The following is a 20,750-nucleotide window of genomic DNA, read 5'->3' on the forward strand; positions in this document are numbered from 1 at the left end:
CTTGTTTTAAGATTTTCAGCTAATTTTCAGGCATACCCCTTATGTCACTTAGATTTTTAAAATTATATAAATGTCAGAGTTATTCAGTTAGATTTTGAGTGCTCTAGGAGGGATAAAGTCTAAAAAGTTGTCTTTGCCAATGATAACACCATCAGAAAGAAAGTTATTTCCTCTACTTCAAATTTTATTTAACATTTTTTTTTTTCAAAATTTGAAGTTGTGTTTGTGCAAGTCGCATCATCGCAAGCAGGAAACGGAAAAGGAGCTGCTGTTCATGCCTGTTGCCTTCTGTGTGGGTGAGAAAACAATACTTTGACTGTGCATTTGTATAAAAATCACATTTGGCATCAGTACCTTCCAGAGGATATGGTGGTGCTTTTGGTGAGAAATCGAAGACAGGCTCAGTTGAAGCTGATAGTTGATGGTTCCTTAAAACACACAAATACTTCTGCATTCACCATCTGCTGTATCTTTTGGATGAAGTCCTGGTGGGGAAAAAAATGATCAGTCAGCTCCACAAAAGGCACAAACTGTGGAGCAAGAGTCATTTCTTTCAAAATTAGTCATCTTTCACTCATCTTCCTGTGGTTTTTACATTCATGCATGTAACTCACACATTAGTTTCTGTACAGATGTTATGACCGCATTCTTACTTGTCTTTTTCCTTTGTATGCTTGCTCAGATCATGTCCATATTTGTTGCCATTAAGCTTGTTTGATTGCTCTTGTTTCTCTACTGACTAAACAGAGTACATTTTAAAGGTTTTAAAAGTCAGTTAACCTGGAAGTTGCCCTTTAATCCAAACCAAACATCATAAATCGAGCTTTTTATACAGAATATCACGTAAAAATGTTCTCATCAGATGAAGATCGGTTATTTTAAGAGCTCCCAGGTGAAGACGATTTTCACTAATAAGGTTTGAGTGCTGCACTTGAAGCGTTTTTACAGCAAAGTCATGTGTTCAACACAAACTGGTTTACTGTGTTGACTAACTCGATATAAATACAAGACTGTATTATATACACACCAATCAGCCAACAAACACAAAAGACAGTGGGATCAATGGATATATACACACCAAATAGCCATCATATTATGACCATTTTAATGCAGTATACCTGTTAGTGGACGATATATACATCAGAAAGCAAATGAGATCACTGAAGCTGATGATAAGCGAGAGAAACGGCATTGCATCATGTCTGTTTGACACATGTGTACACACTGCTGCCCCTCTTCATGCTCAGCATATTGTGTAATCAAGCTGACCTCTTTAAACGGGATAATATTGCAAAAGTAGCTCAGGAATAGTTTGAGGAAGACACCGATGACTAAAAGGTGTTAAATTAGCACCCAATTTTTTTTTTTTCAGATTGCAAATGTCAACCCACACCTAGGAGCACAACTCAACTGTACTGAGTTAATCGCCTGTAGACTAGCCAGGTCAGGTGTTTTTGGAGTAAAAGAGCCTCATGTATAGTATTGCATAGCTTTCCATTAATTAAGAATGTTATTTACACTGGTGGCATGTCTGCGTTTACGGGTATCTTTTATATGTTGACTGCAAACTACAGCTTTCCTGTGTTAAAACCTTGCTGACGCAAACTTGAGGTCATTATCACATCTGTAAAGAGAGAATTTACAAGAGAGCAGCTGTACTGGATCACATCCGATTGCATAAGTATGTCTAACAAAGTGGCCAGAGGGTGGAGGCCACTGAGATTCCTACCTTTTGACTCATATCTTTGCTTTTTGGTACAGTCAAATGTACTATTTGGAATTCACCAAGCCACCTTGAAGGCAATATAAGATCGTTGGTTTCCATGTACAATTTTTCAGGGTCTGTGAATTCTTCACATCAGAGCTATCAAAAAAGAAAGAAAGAAAAAAAAAAAAAAACAGCTAGAAGTTGTTTGTGACAACTCTGTAATATTCAATTTTTGTCAGTAATGAGACTCAAATCCTCATGCAGCAGGCTATTAATGAGTACGCCTTGACCTGCTGCTTGCCTCAATTACTTCCTCTCGAAAGCCCATCAAATCCTTTTTTCAAGCGAATGTGGCTGGATGAAACTGAGTTGGTGTGAATGCACACTCAGTGATGAGCTAAGAAGTGGACTCAATTAAATGACTTAAACTGTAGAAAAAGTGAAAAGTATCCAATATTGGGGCGACTATTAATCATGTCACTGCCGCCACACCATGGTGTGTGAGCGTGTGTGTGTGTGTGTATTGTGACATTACGACCACCCAAGCATGTGCTGCATGTGCTCCTCATGTATCCCTGGACGCAGAGGACAGGACAGCAATGATAACATACAGAACATGAGCGTATGTTTTCTTCCCCTACCCTTGACACCCCCCACACACTGCCGTTCACAGCACTCTTGTGACACACACACACACACACACACACACACACACACACACACACACACACACACACACACTCTGCGGCAGCTGCAGGCGCCCATCTGCAATTCATAGCACAACACCGTGACCTTCACCTCAACGCCAACACCTAACTGGGTGTCAGTCCAGCCCAGCCCGTCTCGGGCCGGGGAAACTGAAGCAACTTCTCCTTCTGCAATGAGCAATTTTTACATTCACACAGGTGCAACATGACAAACCTGCAACAATCAGGCTTTTCTTTGAAATGTTATTGTGGTAATAACATTCAAATTGACTTTAATTCTTCAGTCTTTGTCTTTCTTAAGTCTGCAGAAACAGATCAGCTCTTGTACTGCATCATTTAAGTTATTTTCTCTCCCGATATACTTTTATCATTTAACAAGGTCAAAAACTTAAGTTTGGATTTACACTTTTCTGACCCAAACTTGGAGTGATTGTTCTTTTTCCTCCTGCTGTTGTGTCTCTCGGCCAGAGTCGGTAGAAAACATACAGCTGGTCTCTCATGTTACATGTACTTTGTGGGCCTGTAAAGGTTACAGTGCATCATCTGTGTGTGTGAACGGCTTGTCTGCATGACTGATGATATGATGAGTGGTAATATTTTGAGTGACTGGTGGTCGTGTCCGAGGCGAGACGTGTGTCCCCGGTCATACGCCCCAGCTGGCCGGCGCTCCGTCCCACATTAGCGGGACTCTGAAGCTGACAGGTATCGGGTTAGGTCGCAGGTGGACGCATCAGCTCAGCGGGTTTCACTTAAAGGTCAAGGCATCTGTCAAAATCAATACACCACTTCATTTATTTTCCATGACTTCCATTCAAATGTGATTTTTATTTTATTTTTTTTTTCACCGATTGTTTGGTGCCTTGTTGCACTTCTGTGACGACGCTGCTATAAATGACATTCTCACAATGACACTTGCTAAGAATAAAGATTTTATTGATCTTGTTGGATAAGCTATGAGGTTTATTTGTGATAATCTCATGTCTGTGTGTGCATCATTACCAATGATCCTTTTTATAAAATGAAAACAGACAAAACTGTGTTATAAATTACACATAAATTAAAGCTAGGGTTGGCGATCTTGGAAAACTAGCATGTAGCACGAATGTAGCATCTGCCCAAGGCTCCGCCTAGCTCCCAACCCATTGGAGGAGCTCCGTTGGGAGTGGAGACGCGGAGACGTGCGCGCGGTGCGCGCAGCGCTTCCGCGTCTAGTGCGTCCCTGGCGTAACCTGTCCTCAGCGCTTCATTTCTTCGTTTTTCTTTATTTGGACTACTCCAAGTTATGGTGCACTCACCGGTAAGTAAAGCCCCAAACATTCTTCTCCGCCATTCTGCAACGACGCTCCGTCCTTCTACGCGCACTGAACCAGGGTCAGTGCACGCCATTGACATGTACGCGCAGGGGGCAGGTCGAACGGCGAAGGGATTTGATTGGTTTAAAAAAAGGTGTCCCGTCAAGACGATTGGTTGCTGTTTTTCCCGTTTTACTCCTGCTGTAGATAGCGGATATTTTCCAAACTACTTTAAGAACACGCCATGAATTGCTTCCTATCGGGTCATAAAGATCATTTTAACCAGTATTTAAAAAAATGTATCTCATTCAAATCGCCAACCCTAGCTTTAACACTTGTCTGTATTTTGGGGAAATTTCCAAATAACATCACTCCTTCTCTTTGCGGGGAAAAATACACTGCAAACAACTTAAATGTGTTCCACTCAATGAAAAAAACATTCAGGGTGACATTCTACTGTAAACAAAGTCAGTCTCTCCGTGTGGCTACTCATTAAATTTTTAGGTTCTTGTGATCAGGTTCATTTGTAACTTGTGTTCTTCTTGTATCGACTCCCTCACTCCATAGCTTTGCGATCTCCATCTTCTTCTTTTGTCCTTTCCCTGTCTTGCCTACACACACACACACACACACACACACACACACACACACACACACACACACACACACACACACACACACACACACACACACACTAATTACACTCCTGGTCCACCTATTGACTGTCAGGCCCAAAGGATAATCTTATCTAGAGAGAGCAGCCCACTCTGCCACCCAGTTGATTAAATGTGCAAGAAGATTGTGTGTTTATGTGTGGCTCAATGTGTAGATGTGTGTTTGTGTGTATTTGCCATGAGGGGTAATGAAATTGCAAAGCGATGGCTCCATAGCTGTGCCAACAGTAAAGGAGTGTGTGTGTGTGTGTGTGTGTGTGTGTGTGTGTGTGTGTGTGTGTGTGTGTGTGTGTGTGTGTGCTCTAAGATAAACCACAGACCTCTGTAATGTTGGTCACACAGAAAGGTCAGATTTAAGTATTTTCAAACACCAAACTCCAAAATTACTTTTTGAATTATTTATGCATTTTTTTCAAAAAGGCAGAATGATTTCATTTGTTTATCCATTGAGAGAATCTGTGAAATATTGAAAGTATTTTAGGGTTGCTGTTGTAGAAACATGTCCTGATGCACAATCATGGACAGTTTTATTTCCTGGAATCACTGCTTCCAGCCTTACAACAGATCCCCCCCCCTCACTCAGTCGACCTGACCAAGGCTGATCAGACCTCGGTCGGTGTGGCGTTCTGCCGTCCCCACTGCTCACCCCTCTTCAACCAGAGCCATCTGGATGCTTTCCCCGCTGCCTCCATGCTGTTATTGATGGTTCTTCTGGCTCCGAAATATGACTAATATAACCATATAATTTCTTGAAAAACCGTTCTTTCCTTCATATTAAGGTCTATTTGCTAGTTTTGTGGAGCATGCTGGGGAGAAATAAGTCTTCCTAATCCAGCGTTTCTTAATCCTGCAGTGTGCCGACCCACTGCCCTGCATGTGCAGTGTAAGACGTCGTTCTGCTCCAGTACACCGGATTCAGAAGGATGGTTAATCAAGAAGAAGCTCTGCAAAAGCCTGATAATAACCCGTTTATTTGTGTGTAGGAGGATGCGGTCTGAAATGCAGGGCAGTAAGCTTCAGTCTACCATGCAGTCATGTGAATCATGCTTCTTAATCTGACTTTTTACCCACTGGAGATGTGTGTATGTTTGGAAACCAAGAGGTTAAAAGCAATGGAACTGAAATGCTTCATATTATCATGCCTATTATTTAGTATTTTTAATTCTTTTTTTTGTGCTGATGCTGGTCAACCGGTCTTTGCCATCCACACCTCTCTCCATTACTCATTATAGTGTAGTCAAGCATCATCATAGTGAAAAGCTGAGAGGAGAAAGATAGACAGTAGATAACTTGGCAAAATGTACAAGATTAAGCTCTTTTTTACATTTTAGATTGTATGTATTTATTGATTTGGTGTGATATACCCTCTTGAGGACAGTCGTATAATACATGATGTAGAAAATTACAGATTTTTATAGTAGGACTGTGGTGCAGCACCCATATTTGGTGTAGTAAAAACGCATCTCTCATTCTTAAAATTAGACCTAAAAACATATCGCCCAATAGAGCACTGCTTAACCACTCTTTCAACTAGGTTTACCACAGATCCAAGTCAAAGTTGAGCCAGAACAACCTCAGTGAATAAATAAGTGTGCTTCCTGTTTTCAAATGTCTAAACAGGGCAACTCTGACCTAAACATTATGCATGGGTCAAGTTCAAAATTGATTGACTGTGTGCTAAAAGGCCTTATATAAAAGGAAAGCCACTGAGTAGAGCAACATGGGAACCTAAAAAAACAGAACCGCAGTTCTAAATCTGGGTTTTTGGACTGGTTGCGCTTTTATAAACTCAGATGTTAGAACATGTTTTTCTTATTGATTGTCAGTTGCTCAATACAGTTTATAGTTGCTTAATATATGTTGATTTTTTTTTTTTTTTTTTAACTTTCCAAATCAGATCAGTGTACCTGCTGCTCCGGCCGTCGCTGTATTTCTTGTCAGGACTAGCAGACTGCCAGTCGAGGACAGCCACATGACTCATGATAATTGAGGGTCTCACACGAGGTGGCATTAGGTACGCCGACTCCTGCTAACAAAAAAAAAAAAAAAAAAAAAAAACTAAAACTCCTGTGGGGATATTTTTAAAGAGTAACCCACCTTTCTGCTTACGCACCACAGGTCCTCAGTGTGTGATCACAGTCATACTATTTCCACTCATGCAGCCCACACAAGCTTGGAGGGCACTCTCAGCTAATTTACACAAGCTGTGAGACCTGGATTTTTTTTTTTTTTTTTTTAAATATGGTTTGCTCAGTTCTTCAGAACGGTAGAAATCACATGAGCTCAGGGATGTGAAAGGTTTCTTTTATATCTGAGGCTGCACTACCTGCCAAGCACAAAATGCTCTCCCTGTTTTGGCTGCCGCTGCTCCTCGCAGAGAGAATTAAAGTGGCCCTGATACAAGAGGAACACAGTGATTATCAGGGCTGCTCGTGTAGCTGTTGCCTCACATTGACATTCAAATAGAGAGGTGTGCTGACCCGGCTGCCAAGCAGCAGCCTTGTTGGACTGAAGGTTAATTATGTCCTCCGATACTTGTGTGGCTTGAGAGAGTCATTCGTTGATGTTGAGGAGTCATTTTAAAGGATGCACGGTTTGACGGTGATCTCCATTCAGTGTAGTTTTATTTTTATTGGATCAACATAGCCATCTCATATCACTTTCACATTCAGAGAAATATAGATGAAAAAAATCCAATAACTCCACTTGTGAAAGCATCGCTGATGTAGGAAAGCGAGAAAAAGTCATTTTTACCATGAAGAAACTTTCAAGAGATCCAGGTGGCAGATTTCTGATTGCACCCATGTAGTGGATAATAGGAGAGAAAAAGAACAAAAAAAAATAAGTTCACGTCAGACAGCAAGCGACTGAACTCGCTGCAGATTTGATGAAAATAAGAAGCACATAGTGCGAACTTCCAAATCCCACAGGAAGGGAGACACGTGAAGGTGATATAACATGTGAGAGATGAATATATGGAAGGAGAAAGGAAAGTGCCTTAAAGAAGATTTCAGAGCAGCTTAAACCTAAAGCTCTTAAAAAAAGTCATTTGGACATCCTGATTGACTGCAGTAGTCCGCTATAGAACTAACAAATACATTCATTAAGCACCGCTGGCAGCCAACGTGTTTCTTATTTTACTGACTTTGGAAAGATTAAAGAAGGCAGTGATGTTTTCTTTTTTTTAAGGAATCTTCCATGAAAAAAAAAAAAAAAAAAACAAGCTTTCTATTTCTTCTCAACAGGAGGTCAAAATAGTGCAGTCCAGTGTGATTATTATCAAAGCTCAGACAGCCCAACTTAAAAGTGTTTGAGACAAAATGCAATCAGATCTGTAATCCATGATAGATCACACGATGCAGCAACACTTGATGAATAGAAATCAATCATCTTGTGTTAATGAGTGTCCAGTTTTCCTGTCCATCCATCTATCCTGTCCACTTTCTGGAGAGATTACTTTTATCTCTCCTTTTTGCTCGGTCAATGATGGATCGCGGTGCGTCTCATCAGTGAGGGAAAATTTCATTCCCTCTGTGAAATATGATTTATGCTCAGTCAGATGAACCAGATAGCAGCTAATGTGAAGTAAAGTACGTTTCAAGTTTGTGTGATGTGTACTTTCATTTAATATTGTCCTCTTTGTTAATAGTATATTTATTGTCAAGTGCGCATTCGATTTAAAGTCCCCATCAGGAATCTAATAAGTCAAAAACAATAACAGCCTTATGTTTTTTTTTTATTTGAAAATAAATGTCAGTGCCAGAACATTTAACTACTGTCATGGATGTTCAAAATCATCTATCATGCTTGACCGACCTGCTTCTGATTCCCTGCGACAGTCGACTCAGCTCTGTCTTTTTCTCACCAAGCTGATCAAACGATTCTTTGGCCTCACTCCCGTCTAAAATTAAAAGCCAAGTCGTTAACAAAAACAAAGTGCTTGGGGCCCCCCCAAACTTTTCCAAGTATTGCTGTCGCAGAGAATAACGAGGTCAGGCCTCTCTCCAAAGATGGGAAATTATTAGTCTCTTTCTCTCTGTGTTTTTGTCCACCTTGGTTTGCTGCCCTCATTCACTTGAATTCCCTCTTCTCCATACGCCGGCTGGAAACAATGATGTACTGTGATGTGCTGCCTGCCATCTCCCCCTTCACCCCCTCTTTAGTTTCACTCTCCTCCTGTATCCCCCCCTCCAGCAACAGTGCAGATCACACGACCCCGTCTCTCTCCTCCCCTCCTTTCTCCCACTCCACTTTCTTGATGACTGCGCTGTGGTGGTATCGACTGCTCAGAAATGCAGAGGGAGTCCAGATAGACCACATATCGATCCGTACGTCTTAACACGGCTACATTGTTCATTCATATTAGGACACGGCAGCCGCACGTCGAGCTATATGACTAGTCTAGACTTCTTTCAGTCCTCAAGCACTACAAGTTCTTTTAGTTAATGAATGAAACCGTTTTTTTTTTTTTTCCGTTGCAGTCAAATAACAGTTCCTAGCATTTGGTGGGAAGAAATGAGTGTGGTTTGTAGAAACAAATGAATTATTTAGAGTAATTTGAATCAGCTGATTATGATGCATTAATGGTTTTTGGAGACGGGTCTCAAACATGTCGAGTGTGTTAGGTTTGAAAAGTCTTTTTGAAAACAGATGATTTTGTTATTACGATCACCACCACATGTTTCTTATGTTTTACTGTGCATTGTACATTCACACTTTATTCAGTAGGAAACTAAATTTTCAGCAATATTAAGACTGTGTCTGCTAAATCATCATGATAGCTGGTGGATTTACAGGCATTCTTTCAGCTCTTCATACAAATTTGGTGTTTATGAGAAGCAACAGGCCATATTACTCTTTAAAGAAGCACTTTGTATTAAATGTGATTATATCCAGGTAATACTCTTAACTTTGTTGCACTAAAGCTTTTCAAATATTTTCAGTTTTTGCAGTCTATTTTAGCTCAAACAAGCAAAAAAGACCTTGAAACTGAAACACCTGCTAGTGCAACATCAGAAGAGACTTTTCATCACTTTCACCAGACAATTTTCTTTTTACTGGTTGCATTTGTAAAACTATTTGGAATGAAATATAACTTGAATATCTTTAAGTTTGTTTCAGTTAGGTTTGTAGATTTAGGTTTCTGTGAACCGGACCAGAACCCATGCAGCCCTATGGGGTGATGATGACAACACACTCTAATTTATTGGCATTGATTAATGAGCAACAACAAAGCCAAGTGCCTCGTCATCAGACAAATCGAATAAAGGAAAGGCCTCTTTGTGCCGGCTGCGTCTTGTAGCTAAATGATCGATTGTGCTGTGAGGATTCCAGACGAGAGACGGAGTGAGAAGCACTTCAGTGCCGCAGCTTTTACTGAAGTGATTGCCTGTTTGGCTTCAACGGCGTAAAATAACATGTCTGTTGAACCACTCAGTACAAGACCTTATTTGTTGATGCCCAAAACTTCCTTAGATTAGAACCGGGTTTTCTTTCCTGTTCATAGTTGAGGACATCCGTGGTTTCCTCTTACATCTTAAAAAAAAAAAAAAAAAAGACCAGCCTTTGTGTTTTTCTATTGCTACTACTTTTGAAAAGAAATCAAATAAGAATATTTTTGTCTTAAACAGGGTTTTCTCTCTGTTTGCTTGAATGGCATTGCACCCGTCCAGCTCCTCTCGATTTCACACCAGTCACTGAAAATGCAACTTTTTTGAAAATGTCTTCAAGGTGAAACTCTTTGAAAACATTTCAACTCTGTCTCCATGTAAACGAGGGACATGCAACTTTTGTGAAACGCTGCTGCTGTGCGTGCGCACCATGGCCATAGTAAATAGTTCTTCTGCACGTGCATGAGCAACTGGACAATGACAGCAGTGTAAGTTTGTAGTTTTATAGTTGAGTCACCGATAATAGAAATCCAACTTTTATTGCCTGTCTATATAAATGTCCGTGTGGCTTTTGGACTGTGGGAGAAAACTAATCTGAGCACCGGCAAAAACATGCAATTCTGCACAGAAAGGTCTTCAAATGAACTGAAATCGGAGGCATTTTGCTGCCATGTGAGAGTGCCAGCAACTATACTCTGTTGAAATCCAAAGCCTCTAAAAAGCAAAACTCTTCTTGTGCTAGTGAGAAGCACTTGGGATATTTGGTGTCTCTGTGGTTTAGTGTTACATGGAGAGTTTTGCACTAAAATGTGATGAAAATGTGAAAACAATCATTTTCTTAGAAAATGACGCAGCATGAAGCTCTCTGGTGCCCCCCGGAGGAAGCCTACGCCACACTTTGAAAACCACTGGTCTGAAATAGAACTGAATTTCTACGATGTCTAACATTCCTGTTCCTGTAACTCCTGTCTTTTATTTTCGTTTCTGCCTCCACGTACCTCATTTTCTTCAACTTCAGCCTCACAAGGGACCAACCCCCCCTCCACTCCTTCGTCCACCCCTCCGCTTGTCCTTTTCCCCGTCAGTGTCTTTCACTTCACCCCACTCACCTCTCCAGTTTTGTGTTTGGCATGAGGAGCAGAGAGAGACAGGGGGAGGGCATCTGCATTATTTACAGTAGCTCTTAACACGACTGTCTCACTCGCCGCACAGCTCGGAGCTGTTTTTAGAAACGCTGCCGCCGCTCTCGAGACTTCAATGAAATAAAGGTGAACTTTTATTAACGGAGCAGGTGGCGGAGCAGATTGAATTGACATCATGCTAAAAGGACATGTTATGCAATTGGTTCTGGCTGTTACTGCGTTCCTCGTAAGATCTGAGAGAGATGGCGCAAGAGCCTCAATTATTAACGCATGTTATATGCTGCATTAATAAATTAGCACAGAAATGGGAAGAGTGTTTTCCTCATCTTAAGCACTGAAATGCAAAACTTTTACTATGTGTGTGTGTCTCCATTTAAAGTGCAGACCTTTTTTTTTTCTTTTTTGCATTATAAATCCATAGTTAAAATTTGAAGACTACAAGTAGACTAAGTTACAGACTAATTTTGTTTTGAAATAAGGAAATAAGCACATAAGTCCTCTTTTTTTTATTAAATATGTCTTGCTGCAGTTTATTAGGATATTTCTGAATGAGACAAACAAAATAAAGGATTTTTTTTTAAATTATTATTTCTTGTTTGAGGAATGCAGTCCAGAGCATCAACATGGCTGATTTTCAGGTCTGAGAAAATCGAACTGTCCTGAAGGTTGAGCTGTGAGGGCTGGAACTGTCCTTTCGCCTAAAGAATGTTATCATCTTGAAGCATGACAGCCCTCCACCGCTTTGCACTTCCTGGAGCTGACCAGAATGGACAACGAGGAACAGCATTAACTTCAGTTACTTTTCCAACCTGAGGTTACAAAGTGCTTTACAGTGAAAACAACTGGAAAGAACGCACGACTTTAAAACAATAAAGACATAAAATCTGAAATAATTTAAAATGCACGAAAAAAAATCTACCAGTAAATTTAAGTGAGGTTCAAGAACAGATTTCATAGTGTAAGCTGACTATGCTTGCCTGAGATTCCCTGGTATTGAATTCCACAACAGTCGAGCACGAATGACCAAGACCCGGTCAGCCTGTCAGGCAGATTTGAGGATGATGATGAACATTCTTCATCCAGTTTCTCATAGTCTGTGATGGGGTTGATAACTGTTGTGCCAGGTTTCGTTGGGACACAGCGTGTCGTGTCTGTTATCTGCATTTGTGCAGATTGCACCAGTGCGTGTTCTTGCTCAGAATATTCTCCAGGGGTAACACGTACATAGTAAATAATAATGGTCCCAGGATTGATCCCTGTGGTATGCCAGAGAGGAATGGAACAGTTAGGAGATAAACCAGTGTAAAGACTAGCAGTGTATCTGAAAATAACATGATAATCGTAGTGACTTCAAAACAGTGGTTTGCAGATTTCCAAGGAGTCCAAACCCAGCCCGACACCCCCATACAGAAGAGCTCCTTGAATAGCTCAATTCATACTTTGCCTCAGTTATTTACTTTATGGAGAGCTAGATAGACGATTTATCAGATAACATTGTGATTCATGCGTATTGAAGTATGAATTTGCACATCTAGATTTCCTGGACGACAACACGGGCATGTTTGTGTTCCACCATCAAGATTATCATTTCCCTCAACAATGATCTTGACTCCTCATCATGCAGCAAGAGGATAGAGAGTGCAGTCAAAGAGGCTTACCAAGCACATGAAAATAAATATTACATGCATTCAGACTCTGATTTCTCGATTACTATTCATGTTTTAACAGTGTTAAAATACAGTGTTTGTACTGATCACTAAATCTCTGGCAGTCGTCATATTTTGGTTGCAGTATTTACTTTTTCCTCCACATTCACAAAAAGACAAACATAATGAGCACATTTGCATTGTTGTTTGCTGGGTATTGTCATATTTGCCTGAGAGAAGGGATCCATACTGTAAGGATCTCTGGAAAAACAGTGACGTATGCATCCAGTATTTAGTGTTTTAGCTTGTTGCCTGGCAACCTCACACTGAAATGACTGAAAGACCGAGCTGCCGCCGAATATTTATATCATGTAACTGTACAAGACACGTCGCAAAGTTTTTTTTATATATCTATAAATACAGTAGCGTCGAACACTGAGCTGCAGAGGAAATGAAGCAGCTCTTCTTCACTGGTCTTCTTTTCCCCTTCATCGTGTGATATTTTTATCAATAGCATTTTGCTTTAATTAGTGATTTACTTTGATTTCGGAGGCCCCGGTGCATCACCACGGGAAGTCAGTTTCCTTTGGATTTAATGATGGCCTTAACTGTTGGTTAAAACATTACACAACATTGAAGGTTTATTTACCAGATGTAAACATTTGTGTGCTCATGATTAATTTTATCCTTAAACATGAATATTTGCAGTTTTTTTTTAAATTTTCTTTTTAGATTATTATTCACAGGACTGGACATCAAGCAGCATATATGCTTCACCGAGTGCGCAAAATGCAAAAAGGGACAGTTTTCTGCTCCAGCCCCACACTCAATCAGAAATAATCAAAGTCTATTCAGATTTATCACTCGTGTCCTGCTGCGTGTTGAAGCCTCTTCACTGTGGTCGCTGGGGACGGCGGATCTTTCAGATGATTACACTCCAGTCCCTGAGGCGACGAAGGAAGGCTGTGTTGAGCCCCGGTGTTGACCTCACAGGTCGAGGCAACTTTATTTTTATTTTGTATATCAGCTTTAAAGCCATACAAAAAGTGGAACTGGTTTTAAAAAAACAATTCAGAGTAGCAGCTGGAACTTTATTTGAACAATATGGTCCTTAATATCTGACAGCAGCTTCTGTATGTTCAATTCTTACTCAACAGATTTGATCCAGATGACCTTATCCCTCAGAACTTTAGAAATCAGCACCAATATTTTGAATCCAGTGACAAAACAACATTAATTAGATTTAACAAATTTGTATTCTTACTCCTGCTTCACTGTGGGATTAATCCCAGCTGCTTGGGACTGGGACTTGGGACTCCAACATTGCCTGTAGATGTGAATTCAAGTGATCATCTGTCTTCCTGTGTTTGCCCAGTGATAGACTGAAAACTGACTGTTCCTCGTGACTAAAATTGTAACTGAGAATAGTCAACTAGTCAAGAAACACATAACATAACTACTGATTTAAATTCTATTTTCTGGCATGAAGCATCCACTATTTTCATCTAGCAGTTAAATTTGTCTGTCTACGATCTTCAGATGCCTTGACTGTTGAAATCCGGGCTGTACTGAATTGTTTTTTTTTTTATTCTGTCTCATACCTGCGAATCGCTGAATCTTATTAAAGATTACAACAGCAGCCCCGCATTGTTTTGATTTCCTCCTCCGAGAGCTATTTTCGGTGAGCGCCTCGCATTTTTCCCCCCGACAGCAGCGTTCAGCTCAGCCAACAGCTGCGGCAGGTAAAGGTCAGGCAGAAGGGAAACGTGGAATCCAGGGAAATATGGTTGATTTAACTCTCCTTCATTACTAAGACGCAGCTGAAGCCGGTGTGGTTGAGAGAGGAGCAGGGAAGACGGCGTACGGTGTCTGAGCAGGAAGCAGAGGGCAGCCTCGCCTCTACACAGCCCCCAGCAGAAAGACACGTTCACCAAACCACATCGCTTTCTGTCTTCACACCTCGTTTCTCTCATCTTCGTATCCTGTTACTCATAATCTGCTGTCAAACTTTTCCACTTGTCCCTTTTTTTTTTTTCTGTTTTCGATTTCATTTGAGCTCCTCCTGCTCATTATATCTCTTTAAGTTGCCGTCCCTTGATGCTCCTTGGTCTGACAGCTCCTTTTCTCACACTGCAACTTTGTTTTTAGAATATAAAGATTACAGATCAAAAGCAGTGCACGGTGTTATAATTAATCACCCAGTTCATAGTTCACAGGCTAAATAAAGAGAGCTCACTCCCTAAAAGCTCAAACCAAAAGATCTGCTTTTATATGGCAGCAGTTAATTAACTGAACATGATCCAACGTGTTCAAATGTGGTGTTCAATAAAACACCGACTGACCTTTCATCAAAGACTTCTAGTGAAGAATAGAATAAAACCCTAACGTTATTAAAAATAAAAGCAATGAACTGTTGGTATCTAGGAAGGCAGAACCTGCTGGTTTCAGCATATATCACAGAAATTACACAAATGAACTACTTTAAACATTTAGCTTAGTGCTGTTCCCTGAATGCATGATCCAGTGTTTAAATAATTAAAGTATCCCATTGAATATTATCAAACCCGCGGCATTTCTTCCTGAATATTCATATGTTCTGTAATTGTGCTGAATAACTCTTCGAACTGCATTACATTGCTGGTTTGTGTTTAATGCTGATTGTAATGGTTCATCTGTGTACTGCGGGGATTTGCATCTATTTCAATTTTAATGCTACTTGAGAACAACAGGGTGACTGATACTTGTGTTTTAAATTTAAAAATATATATTTTGAGAATCCACACAAATCAACTCTGTGCACACTTATAAATAAAGAGGATCGTTTTAAAGTATTTTTTTTAAATTTAGTAAAAGTTCTTGGCCTCGTTAATAACAGATGTAAGAGTCACAAGGCTATTCTGTTAATACCATGTGATCTGAAATACCATGCTTTTGACTTCTGCTTTAAAGGTCTGTTTCAAGTGTTCACCGTGCTTATCAATCTTTTTTTTTGTGTGTGTGTTTTTTTTTTTGTCCTCAGTACCGGATCGGCCAGTTGTACATGATCAGCAAACACAGCCACGAGCAGAGCGACCGAGGGGAGGGCGTGGAGGTGGTCCAGAACGAACCGTACGAAGACCCCACGCACGGCCAAGGACAGTTCACAGAGAAACGAGTCTACCTCAACAGGTCAGTGGAACTCAGCTTTTCCAACTTTCCTTACTGACATTAATTTCAGTGACGGGTTTTGTGGTACTTGTTGGGTTTTCAGTCTATCCATTTTTAGGTCTATTTTTGATGAGTATCTGTGTAACTGTCAACACAACACTCACGTGACGAGGTGTTCTTAAAGTGTGTGGTTGGAAAGCAAGTGCTCAAGGATGCACACACATTGATTTTGAGTTATAATAAGCTCCTCCACTTAGTTTTGCACTGTGTGTTTTTCCATATATAAATAAAAAAATGCCCATAATCACAGGGGATTTCTGTGTACACAGTTCCTTATCCACCAGGTGTGTAAACACAACGTAAAAAAATCAAAAGACCTTCGTTACTGTGGATTCAGTGGAGAGAGATTGAAAATAAGAGCTGTTCATTCAGTAAAAGGAAAAGAAAATGAGGGGGAGAGGGACACAAAACTAAAGGAAAGAGGGAGAGAAAACGGGAGGAGAATGAGATGTTGTGGGCCATTTGTCTGAGCACAAATACCTGTGTCAGCATTTGTGATGCCGGAGAAGTGATTATGCCGAGTCAGCAGAGCGCAGAGCTCTGCAGAGGAGGAGGAGACGAAGAAGGCAACGGCAGCACAAACGCTCGTGAGTTTCATTCAGGTGTCTTCATTCACTTCTCTCAATACTAAATGAGAAACAAATGGAATCTATAAGAGACTGTTGCTTTTGAGTTCTCTTTCTAATCATTATGGTGAGATTATAAACAAATATATGAAATATGTCATTTTAAAAATAAGACTCAGTGATGGCAGTTTGACAGAAAGTAGTTCTTGTTATAGATTCATACCTTCCCCGAACTCATCATTCCTCCTGACGTTTCTCCTTCAGTACCTTTCAGAACATGTCATTTCTTACCAGTCTGTACCTGTTCTTGTCAAGGATCTGTACTTGTGTCTGCTTTTGCCTCCTCTGCTGGGATTTCTCCCGACACATCAAAATTTTTCAGAAAAAAGCGAGGAGTTCGATCCACACAATGCCAAACGTGGTGCACAATGGCCCTGTGCTGAGTGATGGCTGCTCCCCCCAAAACCCCCTCAAACTACCATGTTTCAAAAAGAGTCACTTAGATTTTTCTCTTGTTTTTTCCATGAAAAAAATTCTTATAAAAAGTGAATCATTTAGATAAAACACATATTATTAATGGATTTGTTGTAGGTGGGATAAAGATTAATTAAAATGCTGAAATATACTCAAAAGCCATCAGCTTACCAAGAGCAGAAGACGATAAGATGTCTATAGTGTAAAAAACTTGCACTTATTGTTTCCTTTGCTTTTGTTTGTCATTTCAAATGATTACTTTAAGCTAATTTCTTGCCCCCAATTCACAGCATTTAATTGCTTCCAATCCTAATCACTTATTTTATTTATCATCTTTTCATTGTACTTTGACTCAAGTGTTTGACTTCCCTTTTTAAATTGTCCCCTTTGAAATATGTTGAAGGCAAAATGTATTCAATTCCTGTTTTTCTTTTTTTTTTCTTTTTTTTATCATTAAATTAGATAATGTAATTTTGCGAGGCTGTCTTTTTGTTCAGTAACTGATCCGCCGTTGTCTCTGCTCATCCTCTTCTGATCGCCCGTCCGTCTGGCTCTGCAGCCAATGGATGCTGAGCTCCGATTCACCAGCAGGAGAGTCAATCTGGACTCGTTCTGTTTCGCCTCTTCGACTCTCCCAGTTTGTGTTGTAGATCCCATCTAACCTGACCGCAGTTTTTAAGGTTGTGTTCTGTTGGTACCTTTTTTTTTTTCTCACAAGAATTGAACAATCGACCTCCTGACTAAAAATAAAAAAACTCCTGCCTTCCTCTCGGCATCCTCAGCTGCACTGCATTTATTTTTCTGAATAAAAACACCGGCGTTGGTTTTGAAGCGCAGCTGCTTGTTACACGTTGCGCGCCTGGCAGCGTGGTCGCCGCAGCATAAGATATTGGCAGAAATCTCCAAAAGAACAAGGAGGGAACGGGAGAAATCAGCAGATGGATGTGTGGGAGCAGCGTCAGTCTCTTTTGTGGGGGAAGAGAGAGACGAGCCTGCCAGCGTTCACAGAATGTGACCACCGAAAAATCATTTTTATTAGCAGCAATAATGATGCAGCGAGCTCCGTTTTGTGGTGCGAGGACGAACAGATTCATCTTTAACTTTTCACTTGAGTCACTTTTACGATATCTTAAGCGTTGCAATGTAATATTTTGAAATATAAAACGTGAAAGTCGATGATACACTGAGGTGAAGGGGTTCATAGAAAAGGAAATGGAATGATTTCTCTTTTTAGATGTCTTATTATTTTTGTTACCAACAGTTGAAACACAAACATGGGAAACAACTGAATACAGTTGAATTTTGATATAATTTTGAGGCTAATATAGCAATTAATATAACAATATAACAAGATATGAAGTGAACATATTTCATGCGATAAAATACAAAAATTTTCTCCTCCAAACACCAGTACTCTATTATTATTATTATTATTATTATTATTATTATTATTATTATTATTATTATTATTATTATTATTATTATCTTTATTTCGATTGTCAGACTGCACCATCCGACCACTCACTCTAACACTGCATCCACCCAGGCTTCCTGGTGTTCTGGTTTCAGAGACATACATTTATTTTTCTTCTGTAAGTCATAATTAATCACTCTTTTCTTCCATGTTTAAAGTGGTCTCATTCTGAATGCACAGTGCATGGAAACATAATTTATCACAGCTCAGTTGGTCTTACATGATTTGTGTATTTATTACTTATGCTAATGCTGTGATAAATATGCAACTTTTTGTGCAGCTCCAAACAGAATGAAAGCGTCTATCAAAGGTTTTCTTTAAAACATCTTTACTGCTGAATATGTTAAAAAGTTGAGAATAATGAGGAAAATAATGCCTTATTTTTCTAATGGAGATTTTTACTTCTTCTAATAGAGAAAAGACCGTTTTCATAGAGATGAGTTGGACATGTAATGGCTGAGTCCAGGATTTTGCGTTGTCACCCACCCTCGGGGATTTAAAGTGTGACACTAACTAGAAAACAAGTACTCCTTATAAGAGTGTATTTTTACTCGGAGACAAACTGGTTTAGTGCCGTCATGCTGCTGCACACATGATGGCACTTTATGGGAAAGTGAGACTGCAGCACCTTTTCTTTTCCTTCCTCGTTGCTGCCACTGAGGTGTCCTCGGAGCACAGAAGACCCTTCACCACAGCTGCTCCAGCGGAGCGGCGCAGTCACGAGAAAAAGATCAAACTGATTGTCCTGAGCAGCTTCCACATGCGAGAGCGTGCTGCGAATGAGAACAGGATGTTCCCAAAAAAGACCTCTCCTCCCTGATTCAATTTCACATACATTACTGACACTTAGGATTTTGTGTCCCGGCATCGTGTTTTGGTCTTTTTTTTTTTGCTGCTCTTATTTCCAGGGGATTTTAAAAGTTTCGAGACATTTAGAGAGAAAATACTTCCTTTGTGCAAAAGAACTGTTTTATTATCCTTAATTTTAAACAGTGTTTTCACAGTGACTTGCAACTACATCTCTAAATGTGAGCACATTAGCCTTTTTACAAATGGAGCGCGTTTTTAATGACTGCTGCGATAAAGAAGGCAGTTTCACGCCATCCCTCCCTCACAGGAAGCCTCGTTCTTCATCTGTCTCTGTCCGTCTCTGTGTCTCTGCAGTAAATTACCCAGCTGGGCTCGAGCAGTCGTTCCTAAAATCTTCTACGTGACAGAGAAAGCGTGGAACTACTACCCTTACACCATAACAGGTGAGCACACTCTCCGCGTGCGCTTCCAGCTGCTCATCGCATTAAATCCACAAGCAAAACTCGGCTGTTACGCTCTGCTCCTGCTGTCCAGTGTAATGTGAATGGATTAGTAATACAGTCACATGGCGTTTTAAAGGTCAGCTCTTTAACTGGTATTAATTATTTTAGTCAAGCAGTTTATGCAGAATGACAGTCAGGATCTTATATCAAGTCCAGTTTAATTTATCTGCCCTGTTGGAATAAATCTTTTACTGCTTTTGGGTTTGAAGCAGTGTGGCTAATGTTTTACATTCGACTCTTTTATTGGAGATTTATACATATAAAGCGAGAGAGTCGTTTTACATTAATAAGCTATCAGAGCTTTTGCGGTTTTATGGTGACTTCCATCAACTAAAAGAAGCAATTTGGCCCAGAGTGCAGAAACCCATCCAATTTCCCACAATCCACCCTGCCTCCTGTTCTTATTGGTTTCCCTTGTGTAAGTCGGATGTGCAGGACGACACGTGAAACCTCTTATGAATATGAAAATATGCTGCAATCTCAGCACATGCATGATGATCAGAGCTGCAGTGTCCAGGACGCATTTCTGCTATGCTTTAATGATTTCCAGCAATAAAGGGAAATGGTGCAAGATGCAACAAAACATAGAACATAGATTAAAAAAAAAATTCTTTTTTTAAGTGCAAATCAGGGAAAGTAGAGAAGAAAGAGAGATCAGGATGTCTGTGGTAAAAATGTCCGTTCCAGTACGTCTCAGATGCTACGTTAATGCATTGTGAAAATTGAGTAAATGTTTCTTTTCTGCTCTTGCTTTGCTCCGACCTGATGTCTGTCACCCCATGCTGCGGACCAAAGAATACACTGTGAGTATCCACATTGCACATTTCACACGTTTTTACACCCAGCCAAGTAGATGTGTTGAATATTAGCGTAGATCCTGGGACTGTGAGCTGAATACAGTGATGTGTGACAGTGCAGTGTTCACGGTTCAGTGGATCAGCAGAATAGTGTTATGGCATACATACAAAATATGCACATACACAAAAAAAGATATTTATTTTTCTTCTTTTTTTAACTTTCAATTGTGATATTCTGTGACTTTCAGTTTTTGTTTTTTAAAAGCATATCTTAAAAATGTTAAAACTTTTTTCAGATGCTGTAGTTTTGACCATCAAGCTAAAATTATATAAAGAAGTAATGAAAGACTTGAAATATTA

The 20,750-nt window shown here is 40.0% G+C and overlaps 1 protein-coding gene across 2 annotated transcripts in view; it reads left to right on the forward strand.

Moving 5' to 3' along the window:
- LOC115390253 (cytoplasmic phosphatidylinositol transfer protein 1-like) overlaps positions 1-20,750 on the forward strand; it is a 71,686-nt gene that overhangs the window by 38,118 nt on the left and 12,818 nt on the right. For both annotated transcript variants that reach the window (XM_030094041.1, XM_030094043.1), the window contains exons 2-4: positions 15,579-15,727; positions 19,445-19,533; positions 20,389-20,396. In XM_030094041.1, the coding sequence (XP_029949901.1) occupies positions 15,579-15,727; positions 19,445-19,533; positions 20,389-20,396 (246 nt within the window). The remainder of the gene's footprint in view (positions 1-15,578; positions 15,728-19,444; positions 19,534-20,388; positions 20,397-20,750) is intronic.

The sequence above is a fragment of the Salarias fasciatus genome, chromosome 6 (genome assembly GCF_902148845.1).
Source record: "Salarias fasciatus chromosome 6, fSalaFa1.1, whole genome shotgun sequence".
NCBI lineage: Eukaryota > Metazoa > Chordata > Actinopteri > Blenniiformes > Blenniidae > Salarias > Salarias fasciatus.